The 23,268-nt window shown below is 37.0% G+C and overlaps 1 protein-coding gene across 18 annotated transcripts in view; it reads right to left on the bottom strand.

The window, feature by feature from the left end:
• Positions 1 to 106: 106 nt before the first annotated feature.
• Positions 107 to 23,268, bottom strand: part of SYNE1 (spectrin repeat containing nuclear envelope protein 1) — a gene marked incomplete at its 5' end in the record, with an annotated part of 301,642 nt that continues 278,480 nt past the window's right edge. For 12 of the 18 annotated variants that reach the window (XM_083830461.1, XM_083830457.1, XM_083830451.1 and 9 more), the window contains 14 exons: positions 107 to 1,397; positions 7,833 to 7,891; positions 9,736 to 9,828; positions 10,266 to 10,478; positions 11,751 to 11,879; positions 12,239 to 12,439; positions 13,949 to 14,160; positions 15,419 to 15,545; positions 16,440 to 16,582; positions 18,598 to 18,666; positions 19,510 to 19,843; positions 20,651 to 20,842; positions 21,597 to 21,734; positions 22,160 to 22,342. In XM_083830461.1, coding sequence (XP_083686587.1) covers positions 1,157 to 1,397; positions 7,833 to 7,891; positions 9,736 to 9,828; positions 10,266 to 10,478; positions 11,751 to 11,879; positions 12,239 to 12,439; positions 13,949 to 14,160; positions 15,419 to 15,545; positions 16,440 to 16,582; positions 18,598 to 18,666; positions 19,510 to 19,843; positions 20,651 to 20,842; positions 21,597 to 21,734; positions 22,160 to 22,342 — 2,334 coding nt within the window. In that variant the 3' untranslated portion in view covers positions 107 to 1,156. The remainder of the gene's footprint in view (positions 1,398 to 7,832; positions 7,892 to 9,735; positions 9,829 to 10,265; positions 10,479 to 11,750; positions 11,880 to 12,238; positions 12,440 to 13,948; positions 14,161 to 15,418; positions 15,546 to 16,439; positions 16,583 to 18,597; positions 18,667 to 19,509; positions 19,844 to 20,650; positions 20,843 to 21,596; positions 21,735 to 22,159; positions 22,343 to 23,268) is intronic. The other 6 variants (XM_083830459.1, XM_083830460.1, XM_083830452.1 and 3 more) reach the window with 4 other exon arrangements.

Raw genomic sequence — 23,268 nt, 5'->3', positions numbered from 1 at the left:
GAAGGAAACTAGGTCTTAAGAAGAATATATACTTGTGTCACTCTAAGTCTAGGTCTCAGACACTGAAGATATTTTGCTGATGTACAAAATCCTTTCCAGGAAAATGTTACACTTATCTGAAAAGGGAGCTTTATTTTGGATCCTTCAAATGCTGAAGTTCAACTAGTGATACTGTTGTGATACATTTAGTATAGTGATACAATTTATGTAACACTTTCCCATATATATTACCATTTGTCACATTTTCCAGATGATTTTATTCTAACAGATAGCCAATACTGTTAAATTGTTACAGCATTTTTAATTTCTTAGAAGTGCAGCATATGAATGTTTTCTATTTTTTTTTATACCATACATATCTCATTCTAAACTTAGAGGTTTTCATAGTTGTCCTTAAAAAGCACGTAGACAAAATATTTTATGGTATCTATAATAAATGCAAAGAAATGAATACAAACAAAACTTGGCTTAGCAAACTGTACATACATAAATATGTTCTTTGTTTTTCAACTTGACATTCAACATTTTTCCTCATAAAACTTTTTGTGATCTCATTTATTACATCCATTTTTTAAACCTTAAAAAAAGTGCTTCTCAGATTTACACCTTGTACATCCAAAGCAAAGGTTAGATCACCATGCCCAAAACAGAAATCACAGGGAATAATACAATGCCATACAAGATCCTTTAAAATTGTATGATACAAATGCTCTAAAATTTCTTAAACATTAGTTATTTTGCATACTGTAGATACGGAGAAGGTATTTAACAAATACAGGCTAATAGCTCATATAGAGCAGCACACAGGAAAGGATCTACAGTATCAAGTCCTTGGCTATGCATAGTACAGGGCAGTGACCTGGGTATAAAGTGGCTAAAAGATCCACAATGCTGGACAAAAGGACATTTCCCTTACTCATGTCATTTCCTTAGTGCCCCAGATGCAAATACTGAAGTAATGCTACTCAGGTAATATGTTGTATAGTTTGGTACTGATACACTGATTTGTTATTGTCTGAGTGCCAGTAGAGAATGGTATGGACACAGTGGTGGCTGCAGCAGACAGGTAAAGCTGCCACGCTGAGTCCTGTCATGCTTTAAAACCGTCCTGCCACCTGGCCAGTACTCCAGCAAGATCACCCGCTGTATCACAACTTCATAATGGAGGTGGACCATTCATGTATTTTAACATGGGATGGAAAGAGCGGGCAAAGTTATTGGCCATAGTACAGCTGTAGTCCTCTTCGGTCATTGGCACCAGGCAAGCCAGCCCAATCAGGAGCAGCAAAAGGAGCTGAAGTGGCAGAGCAGCTCTGAGGACTCTGAGGAAGAAGGATGGGTGCTGCCATGCTGGCCCAGCCTCAGAAGGGGAGGAACCTGAGCCACCTCTTATGGACCTGAGAAAAGAAGATGGACAGGTGAATACTCTAAGACATTACTGCAGCAGAGGTTGCACTGAAATACTCAGCTGTCCCTGAAGGCTGGTGTAGAATTTGTACACACTGATTGACAACAGCAGAGGTATCTTTCACTGAACATGCTATTTCCCCAGCTGTCTTAAAAGACCCCATGTTTCTAGACTGGATAAGAAAAAAACAAATAATCACAATGGAATGGACTTTGTGACACCACAGCCCCTTCATCAGTTATGGAGAAGACTCTACACTTAACTGTGCTCTAGAGAAGGGGAAAATAAAAAGTGGGACATACTTGTCACATGCTCACTGCACACTGCCTAAAAAAGAATCCTCATTTAAAATGGCAACTGTATTTGGTTGCAGAAGTTTCTAAATTAATTTCCTTTTATACTATCCACAAGTGTATAATGCAATAAGATACAGTTAAATCAATATTCAGTTAATTAACATACCAATCTTCAGGCAATGGGGACTCATTTTCTACAAAGCACATTGTATTTCGAATCTTGCATTGGATCAGCAGTTAAAATCTATCTGCTCAGCTGACAGGACATCTGAGTGATTGTATCCCTTGTGTCTATGGATCTGTCTTGAAATGGCACTTATCTATCAGAAATCCATGGGAGACATTTCCAAACATTTCTAATGGGTCACTTCAAATTAAGCACAAAAATCCAATAATTTTTTAATAAAGGATAAAGAAGCAGATTTCACATTTTCCCTTTTGACTGAAACTGACAGACAGAGCTCTAATACACAGACAACAGGTTTTGAGGTAAGTGGAGCACTCAAAAGAGAGATTTTGCAAGTTAATATCAGAACATGGATGATCTGAGTGTGCTAATTAAATGACATGGTAAAGTATTGTATTTTAGCACTAGGCAAAAATGGAAGAACTTAGGGCCTTCAAATCATTAGTCTCATGAAATCTTCCATTCAAATGTTATGCCATGAATTTTGCCATAGATATGTTGCTATAAACCATATGTGTAGCTGCTGTGGTTGTGAAGCTGCAGAAAACCTATAGTTTGCTAGGGTTTAAGAGACAAAAATACTCATAAAGATGCACTTAGTCTCAACTTAAAGGTATGGAAGATCAGGTCTGCTGAGGTCAAATGCTCCCCAGTCAGGCGAGTCTTGATGGTTTCTTGATTTCTTTGTCCTTTCGATCTTGTCTCACAGATAAATCTGAATCCATGTGAGAAAGCATACAAAAACCAAAATATCATCTTCAAAACTATATGAGGCTTCGCAAGGGCCCCCTTTCCACATGTTCAGGAAAAAACTTCTTCCTGTGCTTGAGATTATTTTTATATTTTGTTTATACATATGTATCATTCCATTGTGAAGACTTCAAGAAAGCCAGACAGAAAGAAGACTGCCATAAAACAAAACCAAAAACAATTCAAAACAAAACAAAACACCAACACTTCAGGAAAGCTAAATGATTAACTTGACCTACATATCCCAGGATGGAGGGATGATCAAAACAACGGATCACATGCTGTTTTAATCCACGTTATTCTAGCCTGGATGGAAAGCTGCTTGTTGAATTATGCAGGATCACGTATTATAAAGAACACATGGAAAGGATATGGCACATTTAACAGCATCAGAGCATTCCATATTAAAGTTCAATTAGATCGGGACTTCTACTGTCCAAGAATGCCAAGACAGAAAATTAATGGGCTGAGGTAGGAACAAAGGGAACAAGGAGTGCTTAATTACCTTCCAAGCACTTGATTGCATAGTCCACCTATTTACAAGGCTCTCACTGTACATATGTTGTTAATCCCAAACTAAAAAGGTTGTATTTCTGCAGTTGGTAACTGCTGTTTAATGATGAGTAAATAAATTACTAAAAAGCAGAATCAAAAGGCAAAGTCAGCATCTACTTTTGTTGTTGTTGTTATTATTATTAAATCTTTTCCTACTGTTGCTGTAGCATAATCCAGCACTTTTTGCTTTGTGATTTACTAAAACAAAACAAAACCAAAACCAAAAAACACACAAAATAAACAAAAAATAAAAACAACAAACAGGAAAAAGAGTCGAACTGTATAAACTGCATGGCTGGTCTCAGCAAGGAACATAGATTCTCTTTCAAAAATTAAAGCAGTTCATGGCAAAGTATATTGAAACTCTCTGCAGTGAAGTAGGTTGTTGAACAACAGTTTCTAATATTGCATGGGAACAATTCAACAAGTAAATAATGAATCATTATGAAAACATCTTCAGAGGGTAAATTCTAAAATGTTCAAGTGCTGTACTGTCACTGTTTATTGCAGGTACTCCTCTGTAATGGACATAATTGAAAAATGGAATGCTCAGTTTAGAGTGTTTAATGGATTTGGTAAGAAGAGATGGTTAAAAATATCCATACTTTGTTAACAGAAAGGCTTACTAAAGATAAGAGGCAGAACTCCCATCTACTCCAGCAGGAGAAGGGAAAGCTGAAGTATTGTATGCCAGTTTGGAGAAAAAAATGTAATTTCTTTCTCTTGAGCTTGCATCTTCCGCTGTCTCTCTTCTGACTGCTCCACCATTTATCACACAGGATGCTGTTTCTGGATGCAAGGAAGTAAGACCACCTGCTACTCATTCCATACATAATTCCCGCTAACTCGACAAAGAAGGAGGCACAGCTGCAGACCTGGCCAGATGTAAGCTTCTTCACGTCCAGAAATCTCTCACATTAACCTAAGAAGTGCAAGCAATAGTTACCCTTACTTTGGGAGTTTTTAATGTCAGAGAAATTGGAACTCTTTCTGAAGCATTTCAAGAGAGAAGCTAATTTACCAGGCTGTAGATCAGATGGGCAAGTTGAAGTCTAATTTCAGCTCAGATGAGTACCTGCATTTAAAGATGACTGATTTAATTTATATAATTTAATTAATTTATTTATTTATTTTGGACAATGAAAATATGGTTGAACTAATCTATCTGGATTGCAGTAAACATCTGAAAGATTATAACAGAACAATTTATAATTCAAGCAACTGATAGGAATAAATAAAGTGAATTTAATGGGGAATTGACTAATGGAATGCAGACAACAGTCTTATATTGAGAGCAGCAGTACTGGGCTAGTAGGATGTTATTACTGGAGTTAATCAAGGATGAGCCTTGATTTAATATATTTATGAAAAGACTACTGCACAAAATATAAGAACAGCAAATTTCATTTCTATGACTGAAATTGGAAGTCTTTACAAATACAAAATAGGATTAGCTTATTGCACAGAACGAAGTGGGTGACTCAGAGATCAGAAATAGACTTAAGAAGTAGGAAAAGGTGTTTAAGATTACAGTATGCAAGGTAGAAATAAAAAGTGCTATGCATTTGGAAGCTAACACTCTGGAGATAACAAAGAAAGAAATCTAGAGCTGTTATTTGACAAATAACCAAAAGCTAATGATGCAACATAACTGTGAAAGGGGACAAAAACAATTTCAAAATTTCAGTTCAAGACTTCCAGAAGAGAAAGGGGTTGATTTAATGATGTTCTATAAGGCATGAGTCAGACCTCACCTGGAGAAGTTGGTATTATTTTGGTTATCATACTTCTGAAAGATGAATTCAAACTTACAGAAGTTAAATATGAAGTTGAATAATAAATTTGAAGTTAAATAAATATGAAGTTAAAATAACAGGCACTAAGTGAGAATGAGGGAGAAAACAGGGAGAGCAACAGCAATCTAAATGAAAACCTCGTGTTTGAACGACTGCTTGGCAATGACTGCCATTATGTGGCTAAAGCCATGAAGAGTGCTGTGGCCTGGTATGCTCCAGGAACAGCAAGTGACCTTTAAATACCCAGTAGTCATTTGGGGAGGCTTGTGGAGAGCAGGAAATGGAGGTTGGCACTGTGGCGCCAAGACTTGAATAGAGCTGCTCAAGAGAGACAATGTAAACACTCCTGAGCAAATTGAACAATTATTTTAATCTTTTTAACATTTGAATCACTTCAGAAAATCCACAGGCACAGATCCAGGTGTGCATTTACGACAGCTCTATTAAACTGATGAAGGAAGAGAAGTTGATTCTTGGATTTGCTTTTCCCACTTAGTACAGCATTACTAATACCTCTCGAATCAGCATTTAATTAAATCCACAATGTAACATCTAGTTTAAACGTATACCTTGCTTACCACCACACTATGGATGCTTTTCTTTTCGCTGTGATAATAGGGAAGGCAAAATGATATCACATTTGTTATACAGAAAACACGGTCCCTCTAATTTTTAAATGAGTTTTCCCTCACAATCTTCTATGTGATAAATATTTTAAAATTAACTTTATTTCTCCTGTATACTAAACTCTAACAGGGTTTGCTGATCCAGTGCAAGATCAAACACAAAGTACTCTGATCAGAGGCATGTCAAAATATTAAAGAACACAGTGACAGCTTGTACTACTTTATCAGTTAAAACCACATTATACATCAACCACAACCTGTCTGGCTTGCGCATTTGATTAAGTTTCCTATTCAGTAGTGACTCATTCGTATTCCATGCTTGTCTGAATGACAAATTGAACATTGTGTTGTATCGCTACAAGATGTGTTAATAAACAGTGCTGGAGAGACTTGATCTGAAAGGTGCCGCGCCAATGCCGCTGCTAGAATAGAGGTTGATCTCAAAGCTGCAAAGCATTGCTAGCTGTGCTCTGAGCCAGCTGCTCACACCTACAACCAGAAACCTTCTCAAAAGGTTGGCAGACGTTGTTGGACCATACAGGAGAGTGGAAGAGTGCACACAATACGTTGCTTGAGTACAATGTTGCTAGTGCAAGCATGCTTATCTGCCGAAGACATTCTCCGTTCCTCCTAGATGTTAATGGCTGCAGAGTAAAGCCCCACTCCTCCCTTCTCCCATTCCCTGTGAGAAACAAAATGCCAAGCTTTGTAGCAGACTGGAGTTGGAAAAAACTAATTCTTTCTGCATCAGACAGAAAGACGGCGTGTATGTGTTTCACCTATTTTCTATGTGATTTCATTACGTTTCGAGGATAAAAAATCCCTAAAAACAAGGCAGCTTCTTAGTGTCAGTGGAAATAGTGAATGATACTCCACCTGTTCTATCTGCTATGCTGTGTGGTTTTGTAACTATGCCTCTTCACTCGCAGTAACTAACTATATCTGTGGTACAAACTTTTTTTAAAGAAGCCTTTATGTAAACAACTACATTTAAGTATTTTTACTCTATTTCATTTATATTTTGCTGAATAAAGCCTTTGTTTTGCTTATGGGAAAAAAAATAATCTCAAGATATATTTTAGCTGCCTGATTATTGCTCAATCACTGTATTAAATCTAATGTTGTTTTCTTTCCAACCTTAAATCTTTCACTTCAACAGGAGTTAGTTTAAAAATGAAGTAGTTCATGTTATATGTAGAATAAATCAGACTTAGGACTTAACTATAAGAACAAATCTATTTTGATCATGCTTTCTGATTATTTTGTGTTCCTATTGCGTTGCATAAGATGCTGAAATAGCAAAAGACTTCCACTTTATACATAGTGTGTATATATATGCCTGTGTATTTACTGCTTTTTTTTTTTTTTAATTTTTAACTCTAGAGGCTAGTGATTTGATCGGTAAAAAAGTGAAAGTACACGTATCACACTGACAACAACAAAGAATGCAGAAGCACTGTTAGCTGCAGAGATGACAGGTTGCTGGAGACAAGGTGGAAAGCAAAAAGCTGTAGCTGCAAGTCTGCTCTCTACTGGTCAGAGAGAGATGGGGCAGTGCTGCTCCCAGAGCAATACACGGATGCAAGCACTTGGCATGAGCCATGGCAGTATTAGCACATTATATTGCAGTCTTCTGATGGGGGGAGAGAAAGTGACCCCAAGTTTTAAAACCTTCAAATTCTGGCTTTTAATTTTGAGTCTTAAGTACTGAAAACCCACAAACCGAACAAAACATTTCAGGGAAGGAGAAAAAGAATGGAAAAGAAAAGGATGTTAGTATGTCTCATCCAGATCTGTGGGTTTTGTGAATTCTAGAAAATGGTACTGGCCTGTTATCTTCCTTAATTTAATATCTAGAGGTAAAGAGGATGATAAAAAGTGTTTGCCATGAACCTACTGGCATTTCTGTTAAATTATGCCAAAATCATCATTAGATACGACTGTAAACACCACATTAAAAATAAATGTCTATTACATGGAATTACTGGGAATCAAAAGCTGTACAGATTCAAGAATTATCCAGTATTTCTATTAACAAAGAATATGGAGTAATTGAGAGCACCTTTTGCCAAACTAGTAATAATAGGGAAGTTTTCACTTGTTTAAGTCCTGGCCACCTGACAGAGTTGGTGTGGACTGACAGGAATCACAGCCAATTTTCATCATCCTCTTGGGGTTCTAGAGCAGAGTGTGGAAACCAGGAGAATAAGGTACCTGCTATGTGGACTGCTGACAGAGGGTCCAGGCTGTGAGAGACTACATTTGCCCCGTGGCTGTTTGCAATGAACAGGGGGTAAAGAAAGAAGAATGTTCAGTCCAGGCAAATAAAGACAAGCTACCAATGAAACTAAATTAAAAGTGCAGCAAAGGAAACAAACAAACAAAAAAAATCAAATGAAGTGACCAATACCCATGAACCAAGGAAACTGGCTTTTCTTTTCACCTAGCTGAATATGGAAATAATTAGAACGTATACAGTGAATTAAAAAATAACAGTTTAGCCATTCCATTTATACATATATATAAAAGGATTAAAAACATATATATGTCACTAGAAATTGAGCTCATGTAATTTGTGATATGAAGTAGAAATAAATTTGAGATGATTATGGGAAAATACAGATATTTCAAAATGCAATTGCGTAAAGTTAATATTCCCAAGGACAAAAAAAAGTCAAAAGGCCTCCTTCTAGGTGTTTGGCCTCTTCTCCACTGCCCTCCACACAATTTTGAAGGCCAAGTAACTGTAGGTGCATTCCTGCACTCACAACTATTTGCTGGAATATTTAATGCAGTTAGATGATTATCAATCTGATGTCATTTTTAGTATTAGTATATAGCATCAGTGTATTTGGTGCTGAAATTGTAAACAACATCACTTCAGTCTCCAAAATTATGAGTGCAAAAAGCAGAAGTCTGAAAAAACAGACCCAACAGTGGGTCAGTTGTATGACACAATGAATCATAAAAGTTAGCTATACATTATGCACAAAAATGAGAAAAAGTAGTCATGTACATGAATACTAACAAATGATAGATGAATACTTATTAAAATGTTAAGATAAAGTCTATTAAAAATCTGCATACTATTTAGAGAGATATTTTATGGTAAGGTACTTCTCCATTTCCTGCAATGGTCAGGCATCCTCCAGTTACATCTGTGATATCAGAGTTTTTATTAGTCACTTAAGTTTAAATTTAAAAGATGAAAGCATTGACCTTTGAAATAAAATGTAAAAGTTTATATTGTTTCTTCATTTGAAAAGCCAGTATTCCTTTACATTTTTATACTAGCATCTAAAAGGAAACTAGTGAATGTAAAAACAAACAAAACAAAACAAAACAAAAAAATTCCAAGAGCCATACAGTTTGTCAAGACAGAACTCAGATGCTTTACAAAAAGTGCAAATGGCAAAAAAAACAAAACAAACAAACTTGATTTTTTAAGAACTAAGGAAAAAAAAAGTGAAGTAATCAACCAATAGAATTGCAGAAAAAGACAAAATAATTGCAGTTCCATTTTGGGCTCAGAGTATGGAAGTGTTAATTACTAGGCATGTATTGCTACATTTCTTGAATTTTGTGCCAGCAATGTAAACAGACAACTCCAGCGTTGCCATCATTGACTAGGTCCTGTTCAACTAGCTGTTTTGATCAATGTTTTATGTCCTTCAGCTCTATTCAGCCGTTCATCGAAAGTCTCAATAAGACCTACAATGTTCATCAGAAATGAAAAGAAATATATGCATTTATTGAGGTTCTCGATGACGCAGCTCTGAAGAGAAGGCCAAACAGAAATGGAAGATTGATTATACCAGACAAGACCAGACTTTGAGATGCTGTCATCACTAGAGCAAAATACAAGAGACACAACATGCCATACCATGGTAAACCAACCACACTGACAGCCCTGGTTTTAGATAATATTTATCAATTCAAATTTCATGCAGGATGGGATATGCAGCAGGGTTGGGGAAAGCAGCTGTGTTTTTTATTTGGTTTATGACATTTCCTTTCCTATCAAGTGAGAAGGGGGGCCTTTCATCTGGCTAGAACTACTATAGACATCCAGAGCTCCCACCCATTTGATGGCAGAAAGTGTAGGATGTGAAATTACCGTTCTCTGCCTGCTTGGCGTACTTCGTCCAGATACAGGACTCACTGAGCCTGATGTGTCTAGTTCATCAGCAGAAGACCATGAGGATAAATCCTAAATTCAGAAGGAACGGAGCTCAGAAATGCATCAACTAGCCGTTCAGGTAAACAAACTCAATAAACAAATAAATAAATAAACAAATCCCACAGTGAAGTCCCGGCAGAGTTATTTCCAAAGGGGAGGAAAAAAGTTAATTTCATGAAATTAATTAATTCATTAAATAAAATAATAATAATAAAAAGTTTTTTTTAGCAATTTTTCTAAGATTAAGGTATTACATGTTTTCTCTGTTAACCCTGAAGGAAAAGAAAAACAAACACGTAGTCAAAACTTAATTGCTTTAGGTGAAGGATTTTCTACCAAAGTCAATACAGTTTAAAAATAGTACTTTTTAATTGCTTTTAATTACAGGAAGAGGCTGGTTCCATCAAGAACCAAAACAGTGAGAAATGTGCCCAACAAACAGGAAGGAATAGAAAAACATGACTTACCAGTTGACTACTTGAAATGTCTAGAATTTTCTCTAGGTCTTTTATGTGACGTATAACCTCTTTCAAGAGGAGCTTCAGTCTGTTTCCAATGACATGCACCTTTTCTTTAGCTTCAAGGCAGTCCTTGCCTTCAGCATTGACTAGCAATTGGCAGGACATATCTTGCAGTGATGCCACTTTCAACTGAGACTCCAGCAGTTCACGTCTGATTTGCTATTGCAAATGCAAGCACCAGATTTTTTTTAAATGGAAGTTATTTTTGAAGGGAAAAAAAAAAAAAAAGAACAAAGCTTGAAGTCATGAAAGCAGATATTTGGAATTAATGAAATGGAAAGAAAAGAGAAAGAATAAAAATGTCCTGTCCTGAGAAGCAGGGATGACTTCCACTTGACCAGGTTGCTCAAAGCCCCATCCAACCTGGCCTTGAACACTTCCATGGATGGGGCATCCACAGCTTCTCTGGGCAACCTGTTCCATTGCCTCACCTCTCACTGAGTAAAGAACTTCTTCCTAATATCTACTCTAAATCTACCCTCTTGCAGTTTAAAGCCACTGCCCCCTATCCTATCATTACATGCCCTTGAAAAAAGTCCCTCTCCAGCTTTCTTGTAGGCCCCCTTTAGGTACTGCAAGGCCACTGTAAGGTCTCCCCAGAGCCTTCTCTTCTCCAGGCTGAACAACCCCAGCTGTCTCAACCTGTCTTCATAGAAGAGGTGCTGCAGCCCTCTGATCATCTTCATGGCCCTCCTCTGGACTCGGTCTAATAATGTTCATCTGTCTTGTGTTGGGAGCCCCAGAGCTGAACGCAGTACTCCATGTGGGATCTCACAAAAGCAGAGAAGAGGGGGACAATCACCTCCCTCAACTTGCTGGTCATACTGCTTTTGATGCAGCCCAGCATACAGTTGGCTTTCTGGGCTGCAGGCACACATTGATGGCTCATGTTGAGCTTCTCATCCAGCAACACACCCAGGTCCTTCTCACCAGGACTGCTCTCAATCCATTTGCTGCCCAGCCTGTATCTGTGCTTGGGATTGCCCTGGCCCAGATGCAGGACCTTGTACTTGGCATTGTGGGACTTCAAGAGGTTCACACAGGCCCACCTCTCAAGGCTGTCAAGCTCCCTCTGGATGGCATTCCTTCCCTCCAGCTTGCAGTTCATTCTGTGACTGCTTAACACCCCTGACGTTTGCAGCAAGTTCCCACTGAGGACAGACCTTCCAAAACACTAAACATCAAATGACAGCAAAATATACAGCAGCCTAGATGTTGCCTGAGTCTTTAAATTGCTAGTTCTGCTATTGACAGAAATGAGTGGTGTTCTCCTAAGTAAAGTTAGCTGCTTAGTCCCACAGTTAGAACTTAGTCCCACCATTGTGTGTTAGCTCAAAATAGACAATGCTAATCCTCGAGTGAAAGGTAAATCTGACTAGCTATTTTTCTGATGATGTGCTTTGGGAGAGAAAAGAGTGATTATAGCCCTACCATCAGAAGTCTGTGATGATCCTGCAGAATTTCTGAGTCCAGGTTTGGATTGATGGGCATAATCTCATTTTTTCTTCTGTCAATGTTCTCTAACCAGAGCAGCAAACCATGGCTCATTTCATGGAAGTCCTGCAAGTGATGAGTGCGGGTTTTAATAATGTAGCAGAAAATTCCTGTCAAATTTAGGTTTTTAATTGATCCTATGATAGCTCCTATGGGTTAAATAACATAACATGTAAGGAAGTGTAGAACAGAGTATGAGAATACTATTCCAGAAATGACAAACTTAGAAAACCTTGGGCTAGAAATACATGCTTCAGGTAGTTCATGTGTATTTTTCAGAAATTTCTTTACAAAGAATTCAACAAAGTTGTATTTTGGCTCACATGGGCAAGTTCCAGACTGGATAATGAGCACACCAGAAAGCAATATGGTTTATAACGTTGATATGTTGGCTGCTGACTATTTAAAATAAATACAATACAGACCTGGCACTGCATTAATGCATCTTGCAGTGAGCAGCGCCATTCATCCATCATAGTGCATACGTGCTTCCAGCTCATGTTCATCTGTGACAGGTGCTCTTGGAGCTTCTTACTCTCTTCACTGTCGGACTGAGTGAACTCTGAGCTGCACAAATTGATGGATAAAATGATTGCTTTGCGGTTATCAATTGCCTTCTGCAGCTCCTTGATGATAAGAGAAAGGGGGATAGGTGGAAGAAAGAAGAGAAATAAGTGAAATACGCAACTTTCAGAAAAATCAAGCAGAGAAGGCACCATGAGGATGTAAAGATTCGCCTTCAGCAACTGCAATGTACCTTAATGTCTCTTTCTTTGCTCTGCATATGAGACTTCTATGCTCATTGTGTGACTCTGCAAATGTTCACTCTTTAACATCTACTAAAATTTTACTGTGATCATAAACTAGAAGAAGCTATTTAAACTTTTAAAGTCTTAAAAGGCTGAAATCATAGTTGAATTTTAAAGATCTGGCTCATGCTTGAGATATTTTAAAGACAGGGAGGGTCCAACAAAATTTAGGACAATTGTACTGTAGCTCACAATAAAACTTTTGCCCTCACTTCTCAGTTTTGATGATAAACAACAACAAAAAAAACAAAACCCAACAAAAACACAACAAACCAACATGTTTTCAAGTGGAAACGGCTGTCAACAATATTTTAAAATAAAACCTTTTACTGAAGGAAAAGAAAACATATAAGAGTATAAACAACTTACTCCAATTTATAGAAGCAGGACTATAAAAAATGATCTGCTTACATTGGAAGCCACAAAAGAAACCCCACCTCTCTTGGTTTGGAGGGCAGTAATGAGCTTTCCAAGAGTGGGTGAGATAAGAACAGGATTCTTATGAAATGTCCCCTTTTCCACCTCGTTTAAAGCATTTACTTAAAAGCCCCATGTCACAGTGACCTTTGTAGTACTTATGACAGCTATATTTGGATTGCAGTGAAGATCAGCATTAATATGGTTTAAATGGATCACTGCCGGAAACAATCTTTACTGTCTGTCCACCTCATTCCTAGCATGGATCACAGAACATTTTGACATTGGCTCCCACATTTTTGTACCCAAGCTTATAAGATGCTAATAACCGAATGTGAAGCTGTGGAGCACCACATTTGCAGATCTTTATAACTGTAAAATATCCAGGAGAGATCACAAAGGCAGTGATCAGATCCTGATACATCTGAGATAACAGAAGAAATAGGAATGTTGCAAAGTGACACCATTTTTTTGCTGTACTGGGTGACCCCAGTGAGTTAGGCTAGAGCCCATTTGACACTCTTCTTCCTCCACACAAAGTAATATGTCCCAGAGGAGTATCTTTTGAAATAGTTATTTTGTTACCAGCTTTACTAGAAGAGATTTTATTTCATTTGGCTTTTTTCAACTTTCATCAGCTTAGCTAACTACAGCAATTATCTGTGCATTCTGGAATTACAGAATTGCCACAGAATTACTATTTCAAAAATTCATTTGTATTAAATAGTAAATGGCAACAGTACATTTTTCTGCCAAAAGGTGATTCATAAAATCACACTGAAGTTACTTACTTCAATCATCAGCTATGTACAGAATGGAGCAAACCAGCTGCAACTATCAGTGACCTTTCTAACATATATGTTGCATTCAGGACTGTTTACAACCTAAATTATGGAAAAGAGAACTCACTTTCAGCTTTCTAATCCTAAGCTCTATGGTTTGTATGTCAGTACTGAGATCAAGGCAGCGGAGCTTCTCCAGCTCTTCCTCAGTTTCTCCCAACCAAGCCCAAATGCTATTAAGGTCAGAATTGAACTGCTGCCACTGCTGAAGGTTCTGCTTCATCCTTAGTTCCTTGCTTAGAGCTTGAGCCTGGATTAATTCCCATCGGTCAATTACACCTGGAATGATAAACACCAAGTTCAGAAAAAGAACAAAAAAACACCCCAAACATTTGCCACACATGCATTTGTGTCAGTTGAATCCTGCACAGTACAAAAGATGCCCCTTAAAATCTGTAAAAACCCTAACCCCTTAAGCACCATGCTGAAAACTAAGTTAGGTTGAAAAAACATTACATTGGAGAGAAAGAATGAAAAATCTGGATGAGCAACCAGGCATCAAAAAATGTTACCTCTCTCTAATGTCAGACTCCTCTTGGCTTTACGGAACTAAGTTGATACATGTTTCTGAACAGGTTATGCTGGTATAAACACATTTTAAATCAGAATAAATACTAACAGGAGAGAATCTGAATATGTCTAACTAGCCACGTATTTATCATTATTTTCAGAAGTATTTGTACCTCTCACTATTTAATATTCCCACATCACCACATTAGCTAAAGCTACTGATGTTGCATTGGATAAGTATCTCTGTTAAAAAGAAATAAATTAGGGGCTGTTTTTTCTTAGTTTACTTGAAATGCTACGTCTTAGAGAAGGACAAGTTGTATCATCCCATCAACTTAAAATTAAAAAAATATATATATTAATTACAAATAAAATAAACTACATAGGTAGCATGTATTGCCAGGCTGAGAATGGAGACCTTGCCTTTACAGACTCTGGAACATCTTCATGCTTTAAAATCAACACATTCTGCTCTACAGCTGATGCTTAAAATTACTCAGGTGAATACTTCTACCAGGTGAATATATATTTCTATATTGTAGACAGCTAATATAAGAAAAAGTGAAAAGTAGAAGAAATTAGAAGAAATTCTAATTCTAAAAGTAGAATTCTAATTGTAAAAAGTAGAATTCTAATTCTAAAAGTAGAAGAAATTAGAAGAAATTAGAAGAAATGAATGCTGATTTACATGTTTTGTAGGGCAAAATAAGCAATCATTTTTCAAAAGAAAACATTTAATAAAATGCACTGCATCTACAGGGACTTTCTCAAAGGTTTACAGTTATGTCTCATGATATGAAGGGGTTCTTAAAATGCACTTGTATGCTTAAAGTCTTCATATGACATATACAAGGAATACTTACTATTCCTACTTAATTGTGAGAGATGTTAAACAGAACATGGTAACAGACACAATTATGTAAATATCTATGTCAGTAAATAACACCAACTGCTCATTCAGAAAAACACTGCATATGTTTGCTACTTTTCATAATTGACTTCCATCAAAATACTGAATATTACTTACCAGCTGTTTGGGTTTCAGTACTGTTCAGGTTAATAAGTCCAGATAATTTTTCCTCTTCCTCCTTCAGTTTGCATCCAAGTCTTTTTACTGAGTCTATGCTTCCACTGCACTCACCTAGTAGCTTCATCTGTGTTAACAAACAAAGAAATACCCATCTCAATGTGCACTATACAAGACTAGTTGTAGGGAAAATGCAACTTCCAAAATTTTCTGCAGGTAGGTCCAAGTGTGAGGGTAAAATTCTATTCCTTTGACAATTTGTCCTGACACTATCAAAGACATCTATATGGAAACAATAAAGACTTAAATTCAGATGAAATAAAAATATCTCAGTGCCTCTGTGCCATATCTTGCTGGAGAACTTCAGGTGACATCTATTCTAAATGTTTAGACACTAAAAAATGTGATTAAGAAAAGAAACAACAGTATGGAAATATTACTATATATCCAAGCACCTAAATTTTCAATTCTGTCAGTAATAAAATGGTCTGAAAAACTTACGGAGATATTTTTCTTACAGAAAACCTCTCTGAGAAAGCTTTTCAGTCATGGATTCCACATATGCAACTTTGCTTACATGATGCATGTTTACAATTCATCAGCAAAATGAATATTATGCATCAAGCTTTAAAACTTGCTCTTAAAAGCAGAGGAATTTTAAACAGAGATATCAACATCAGATGGATAAAGACACGTGTGAGAAATTACTTTTGGACATCTACAGAAATATAATAGGAAAATAAACTCCCTAGAGTGATGTTTCTGTAAACTTATACTATTGTAAAAACACTAATAATGTAAACAACAAAGCATGTGATTAAGGGTAAGTAACCATGTGAGTGAGTAAGCCTGAGAAGCAGTTGTTGAAAAAGCTGTATTTCTTTCAAAATACAGCTTGATTTCTTTCAAGTAAACCTAAGCTTGGAGTGCTTATTTGACTTTTGTTCCAAAATACACCACCATGACTAAGAACAGTGATTTTTAGTAATGTCAGCACATAATGAGAATCAAGCACACGCACATATCCCTTGTAACTGGAATCCAGCTCTGGTCCTGTAGGTGTTTTGCTGCGGATGATGTTTTCTGTTTGCTGTATTTGGAAACGACTGGTATCTAAGGCCTTGTCCAGCTGTAGGATATGTGTTTCTAGCGCACTAGATTCTCCTGTATCAAAAAACAAACAAACAAAAAAGTGACTGCCACACAAATTTTCCAGAACTTCTATCTACATTTTGCCCAGGCAGAGTAAGTATCAGGAATACTAGCTAGATTACACAGTAAAGAAGAAACATGACTGCATCTGTATGAGTAGTACACGTCAAAGCAAACTAATAACTAGTCACATTAGAGCATGTTAGCAATCTTTATATATATAAATATATATATTTCTACCACTGTACAAATGAACATAATTTCCATAAGAATATGATCAAAAACTTCACAGTTTCAAGCAGGCTTGCTAACTATTCTGAAAGGACTTTTTCCCTCAGAGAATCTCTCACCAGTGTGAAGCGCAAAGATCTTACCAAAACATGTTCTAGCCTCACTGACTTTGGAGACAGCATGGCTCCTTTTCATGTTCAAACACTCCCAGATAAAACCTTGTATCACAAGCTCCTGTTTCAAAGTCTGCATTAAAATTTGATTTCTTCTTGTTTCTCTTTGTATTAATTTTCTGCACTAAAAATAGTAGAATTTTGAGCTACATGAATGGATTCTATTTATATTCAATTTTGAAGATCAAAAGTGGTATATAAATGATAAGTGATATTGTTGTAATTATATTCTCAAAATCCAAAGAAGACTGGATGTTCTGAAGTGCCACAGTGAATAGCCCACACCTGACTAAAGCAACCACACTAAGCAGCAAAATTTATAGTGTTTTTCCATTCAAATATTTGACAAAAATAATGTTTAACACAGTTTAAAAATGGTATTATTCTACCAAGCCATTTGGAACTCATATTGTTTTTGAAGCAAGTACATTTTCCTTATAGAGGTCAAGTGAATTCTGTGATATGAATCAGATATAGCCAATTCTGGTCAGAAGTAGTCTGCAGCCTAGAGGACTGACTGCATGAGATTCCTCTTATCCATATTCTATGACTGTGCCTGATTTCCATTTTTTTACAAAGACGGTCTGAATTTGTTTATAAAAAACAAGTTTGAAAACTTGCATAGATAAAGTAAGCCTTCTGTCCAGCTAATTACAGAAAATGGGGACTCTGAGATGGTTAAACTTCTTTTCATACAAAATGCCATCCCACCAAATAGACAGAACAAGTTGCTCAAAATTTTCTCTCACTACTTTCAAAATTTTCATGGGTCATGAAACTATACATTTTTCTATATATAATACTATCTATATTCTTAATCATGATTAATTCACAGTATTATTTGACTAAACTGGGGAAAAAAATTAAACCAGACAGTGAACCTGAGGTAACAAATTCAAAGATTTTAAAATGTTTGATATTTCATATTTGCAATATTGCATTATTTCACAAGAGTAAAACTGTGAGATCATGAGAGAAGGTATTTGCAAGTGCATCTAATCTCTTTGAGATCTAACAAGTGAAACAGTATGCTTAATCTTGTGTAAAAATGCAAACTGAAAAAAATCTACCTTCCAATATAAAAGACTAAAACAAAGACGTTGGATGACAGTATGTCCGTCACCTTAGCATCATAATCACATGAAATAAGAACTAACCTAAAACTTTATAGCTAAATAATAATTCAAGCTGTGGTGTTAAAAAAAAAAAAGTGCAAAACTGAACCTTTAAGTGTTGCTCTATATCTTTTCCTTGTGCTCTAATCTTTGTAGAAATCACTCTTCTCTGAGAGACATAGAGCATTGAGTCCTGTTGTGGGACTTCAAAGAACAAATACCAATGTGAATAAACTACTGATCAGCTTCGTCTAATCAGCTTTGTGATTAGAGAAGGTGAGAGGGCCAATACTTCAAACTTCATTGTTTCATCCATGCACCCAGTAATACCTTTAATCACAGCAGTAAAGCAGGTATTTCTACATTAATATGCCAATGCTGCCACAGAAGAAATATTTGTAAGTTGTGAAAAGTATAACAGATACCAAGACATAGAGAAGAGGAAGATGCTTTGCTTGTGCACTGTAGTATTTGCATCTGGCTATGCTTAGAATTTCTCAGTGCCTACCAGAGATATTTTTGAGTGCGTTTTCTGTAAGTGTTACATAGGTGTCAAGAGTTTCAGGGATCTCTACATCTGAAAAAATAAAAGCACAGTTTAAACTGACAGCTCAGCAATGGCTGTCTCCTCATAACAGGAGTCTTTTCCATGGGATGAAGTACAGAAACAGTTCCAATAGCAAACATCCTTTCTGGAGAAGGAAAAACGATGAAGACAAAAGTAAGGATCCTGCTAAAAAGTCTCTTAATATCCAGGGAAACCTGACTCTTTTCAGAGCAATGACCTGGAAAGCAAAAGACAGCCACAAGATCAGAGTGTAATATACCAGTAAGTCTTCCTGCACAATTGTCTGCATTCGGTAACTTTCACTTACTAAGATTTATTGCACAAACTATACAAACTTAGGAAGGATTTCCAGCTTTGCTGGAAGGCAAGACCTGAGATGCCACCTCAGTCTGAACTCACGGTTGTTGGAGTCTTGCCTGGATATGGACTTTAAGATTTAAATAAGATTTACTTAAGCACTTTATGATTTGGGTTGTTGATCTCTCCCCCAGCATTTCTTCATCGGTATGTTCTGCGCTTCTTGCCATATCCAGCATATCCTCTAGTCAGAATAAGTTATGACGCATAGTTCTTACAGATGACATATCCCATCTGGCAAGCTGCAGGCACAGAGATAGCCAATTCTCTGTCATATCATACAAACCTTTGTGATTTTCCAAGGCTGTAGTCATCCAGGAATTTCCAGCACTGCATCTAAGGCCAGAAGGCCGTTGGGATCACTTGCGGAAAGCTATTTAAGATCTTCAGGGGCTATTTAAAATACTTTTCCATGAGTATCTTAGCCAAGCAGTCACACATGTAACATTTGCTTCTTCTTACTGAGAGAACAGGACACACAATTTGCTACCATACCTGCTATACTTGCTGCTCCTCTCAGGTAGAAGTCTTTCTCTTGTTCTCCATCTTCTTCCTCAGAGTGCACTTCCCGTGAACCAGCGGTCTCCAGGTCTCTGCTAAGGTCATAGTCATGATCCCACTCCAGGGGGATGGAGTCCACGCTTGCAGGGGTGTCCCGACCTGATCGCTCACTTCTCACTGGCTGTGAAAGGGGCAGTGAAAGGTTGGAAGAAGGATGTGGGGAGAGAATGCTGTCTGCAGATTTGTCGTGCCAGTGTATATCAGAGAGATCTGCTGATTCATCCAGATCCACCTCTCTGTCAGAGAGGTCATGTTCATCATCTGTCAGCTAGAAAAATAATGCAAATGGATCGATCAATGCAACATGCAAAAGCACTGTAAGGTCAACCTGGGCAGCATAAATATAAAGCATAAAGTAGCATTAGGTAATAGTCAAATGATGGGGTTTACATTTTGCTTCCTTTTGCACTTCCCCTTCATTATTTAAAGGTCCACTAAAAAAGAGAACAACAAGAAATTTCATAATGTAAGGTCATTTTAATTATGTAAGGCACCACACTATCACACTAAGCAAATGGCTCCAGACTTTCTACTGATGCCAGTGTAATGCAGACATCAAGATAAAGAAAACTCTGGAGTCAAATGTTAAGTGACCTTGATTGTGACCAGTGCTCCTGTTATATTCTTTCATTTTTTTGGAAAAAATGGGTTTTGTTCCTTCCCTTTTGTGGGACTTGAGCTACCAAAAATCATTTTGCTCTCACTTCTTCAGCTGTTTGTTCAGTTCTGGAGACAAATTTCTATCTGTTCTGCTTGGGGAGAATCACTCTATTATTGTTTTGAAAACAAAACAATAGAGATGTTCCCCCATTAGCAAAACTTTATAAATCTCAAGTTTGCATGGATTTTCATGAGGCTTTACAAAAAAATCCAGATCTGTTAAGTTTGCTCTCTGAACAGGACATAAATAGCATGCAATGAAGGGAGGCAGATAGTCAGAGTTGTAACAAAATTAAAACCACAGGATTTTTTTTTTGAAAGTTGGAAATGTTAGTTCATTTCAACATCTTTCTGTCTCCTCATTCTCACATTTGTTAAATGGCAATAAAGCAAATACATATGTAAGTATACACACAGGAAGACGGATCAGTTTCTTGTGATAACGTTCCACACGTCCAAAGACCTCTTGACAGTAACGACGCAGCTCGTCTAATTCTTCTTCAATGACAGCTGCATCCATTGGCTCACATTTCTCAATGAGTTGCTCTCCCTGCACAATTATCTGCTCAATTTTGTTGTTGTTCAGGGAAATTTCTTGCTGGAAAGCCTTTAAAAAAGCAAAGCCCATACTTTACCAATGAAATCTTCATTAAAACAACCTAAGTTGTTAAGGATACAAGTCTTAGATTTTTTCAGTAAGAACGGTGCGGGTAACAAAATGGAATGATTATAAATATTCTGGTATGAACAACAATGAGAAATTAAATTTAGCATTCCACAGTCTTTCTTGTCAAAAACAGTGATACTTCATGGTTTACCATTTCATTCCTCTCTTGTTGTATTTGGAAAGAAAGCTCTTCTCTAAACAAGCCATGCCCATGACCAAACGTCTAGAATGGACACAGATGCTAAAGCTAACCTACTGGAATTTTGGATAACATAATGTGATTTCCATTTGACATTTTTCTCACCACATAATGTATTACTTGGATGCAGAAATGGTTGGAAAATGTAGTAATTGTTAGGTGTCAGAGGTACTGGAGACCTGACATTATTTTTAATCTACATTTCTTCCTTTAATTAGGGAACAGAGACTATCACTTGTTTTTCTGAAAATTTATCACTGCCCAAAGTTCTTTCACTCTAGCAGAAAAGTACGTATTGAAACATGACATATACCAAAACTTCTGAGGCTGAATTTCAGCCTGCAATTAAGGGACTGTATCAGGATGCACTTTGGCTTAATGTTTCTTAAATTCTCCCCTAGCTGCCTCCCCCCCAACTCCCACCTTCTGATGACCCAAGACTGTTTTTATCCCTTCACTCTTCCCTCACCCTCTCTCCATTTACTTATTCTTTACCTTAAGTTGCTTTATCTTTGCTTGGACATCACACTCTGAGAAATGCTCTATGTTGGTCAGCTGCAGGTCCATCTCTGTTAGCCAAACCAGGATGCTATCACGTGCTGTCTCAAACTCCTCACGTTGGCCAATAAAATGCTGGGAAGTGGAGTGGAAAACAGAATGGCATGAAATGACCAAACAACCTCCCAAAAATCAGCAACAGCATTCTCCAAAGAAAGAGCTTTCATGCCCTTCAAACCTAATCCAAATTCAGTACACTTTCTTCTTTCATTTCCTACATGATTTCTAGGGTTCCTTCTTCAGTAACATCACCTTCAGCTGCAATTAGCAGACAAACAAAAGTTATCTTCTAAGGAAGAGGTGGTATTCAAGGTCACCAAGCATTTGTCTATAGATTTCATGCTTTGGTTACCTCAAAGTGAACTTCTAAGCTCCCTTTCTCTTCCAAGGGTAGAAAAACCCTCAAAAACACTTAAAATGTATTAAACTTGAAGGTTCTGGAGTACCCTTAATTCACAAGTACAGTAGTGAAAGCCAAAGTCTTAAACAGGGAAAAATACTTTTAGCCTGCGCAGGATGGAGGTAACTCGCTTTTGTAAGTTGTCCCATCTCTGGTTTCCCTCATGGACCATCTGCTTGAGGCTGCAGTTAGAATCAGTACGGTTTTCCCGGGCCAGGCGACGATATTGCTTGTTAATCAGTTCCAGCTGAGTCAGACTTTCATGCACCTGTCTCTGGAAGGCCTAAAGCAGTGTGAATAAAAGACACCATCAGATTTTTCATTATTTAAATCACAATATGTATATTGCCTCTCCTTTTACTTTGACCCTGCTTCTACACTAAAACCCATGCTAGCTGATCTTTTGGGGTTAAATAAATTTCAGTGTAGATGCAGACGTTGAGATATGCTCTTCTGATTAAAATGAACAAGAAAAAGAAAAAAGTTTACAAGGCTGACATAGTTTACTGAGTGACAAATTGAAAGAAGAATACCTGTTACAATGATAAAAATCACACCCCAAAAAAAATAAGATAGTGTCCTCTACTTGCTCTTATGCCTTTGTATTGAAGAACAGGAACACAAACAATGAATATGAAACTTTTTTTTTTATTATTTAATGGAAAAGTAAGCCAAGATTCCTGTGGCTTCATTGGATTTCCTTACACAAACTACATTTGCTGAAGTGCAAATATTTAAGTTTTAAGAAACTGCTTAATCTGAGTTTTACCAAAAATAGCAAAAAATGGTACTGAAGGAATAATCTCTTTAACCTCAGTATATTGGTATTCAAGTCAGTTTTGTCTTAAAATTTTCACGGAAAGAAAATTTTATGAACATCCATACCAACATATGCCTGGACAAGTGTCTGTGTCACACACTTTCAGTGCTTCCTCTACTGTTACTAAAGACTCGGTCACCCAGTTGGGTAGTGGAAAAGTAGATGATTTAGCCCATCAGTTTCACAGTGTGACTAGCAATCACAAAGCAAGTTAGAGGAAGCACTGTGTAAGAAGTTGATTGTTTTTTTCCAATCAAAAATTATTTATGAATTGTTTTTCAAAATTCCACTTACCTCTATTTTCACAAACAGAAAATCAAACAAAAGAAGCCTTAAAATTGACTACTTTGCCATCTCTCTTTTGAATAAAAGAAGGGCAAAGGTGAACA

The sequence above is a fragment of the Anser anser genome (genome assembly GCF_964211835.1).
Source record: "Anser anser genome assembly, chromosome: 3".
Lineage (NCBI taxonomy): Eukaryota > Metazoa > Chordata > Aves > Anseriformes > Anatidae > Anser > Anser anser.
The sequence above is the reverse complement of the archived record's forward strand: the minus strand, read 5'-3'. Positions and strand labels throughout refer to the sequence as shown.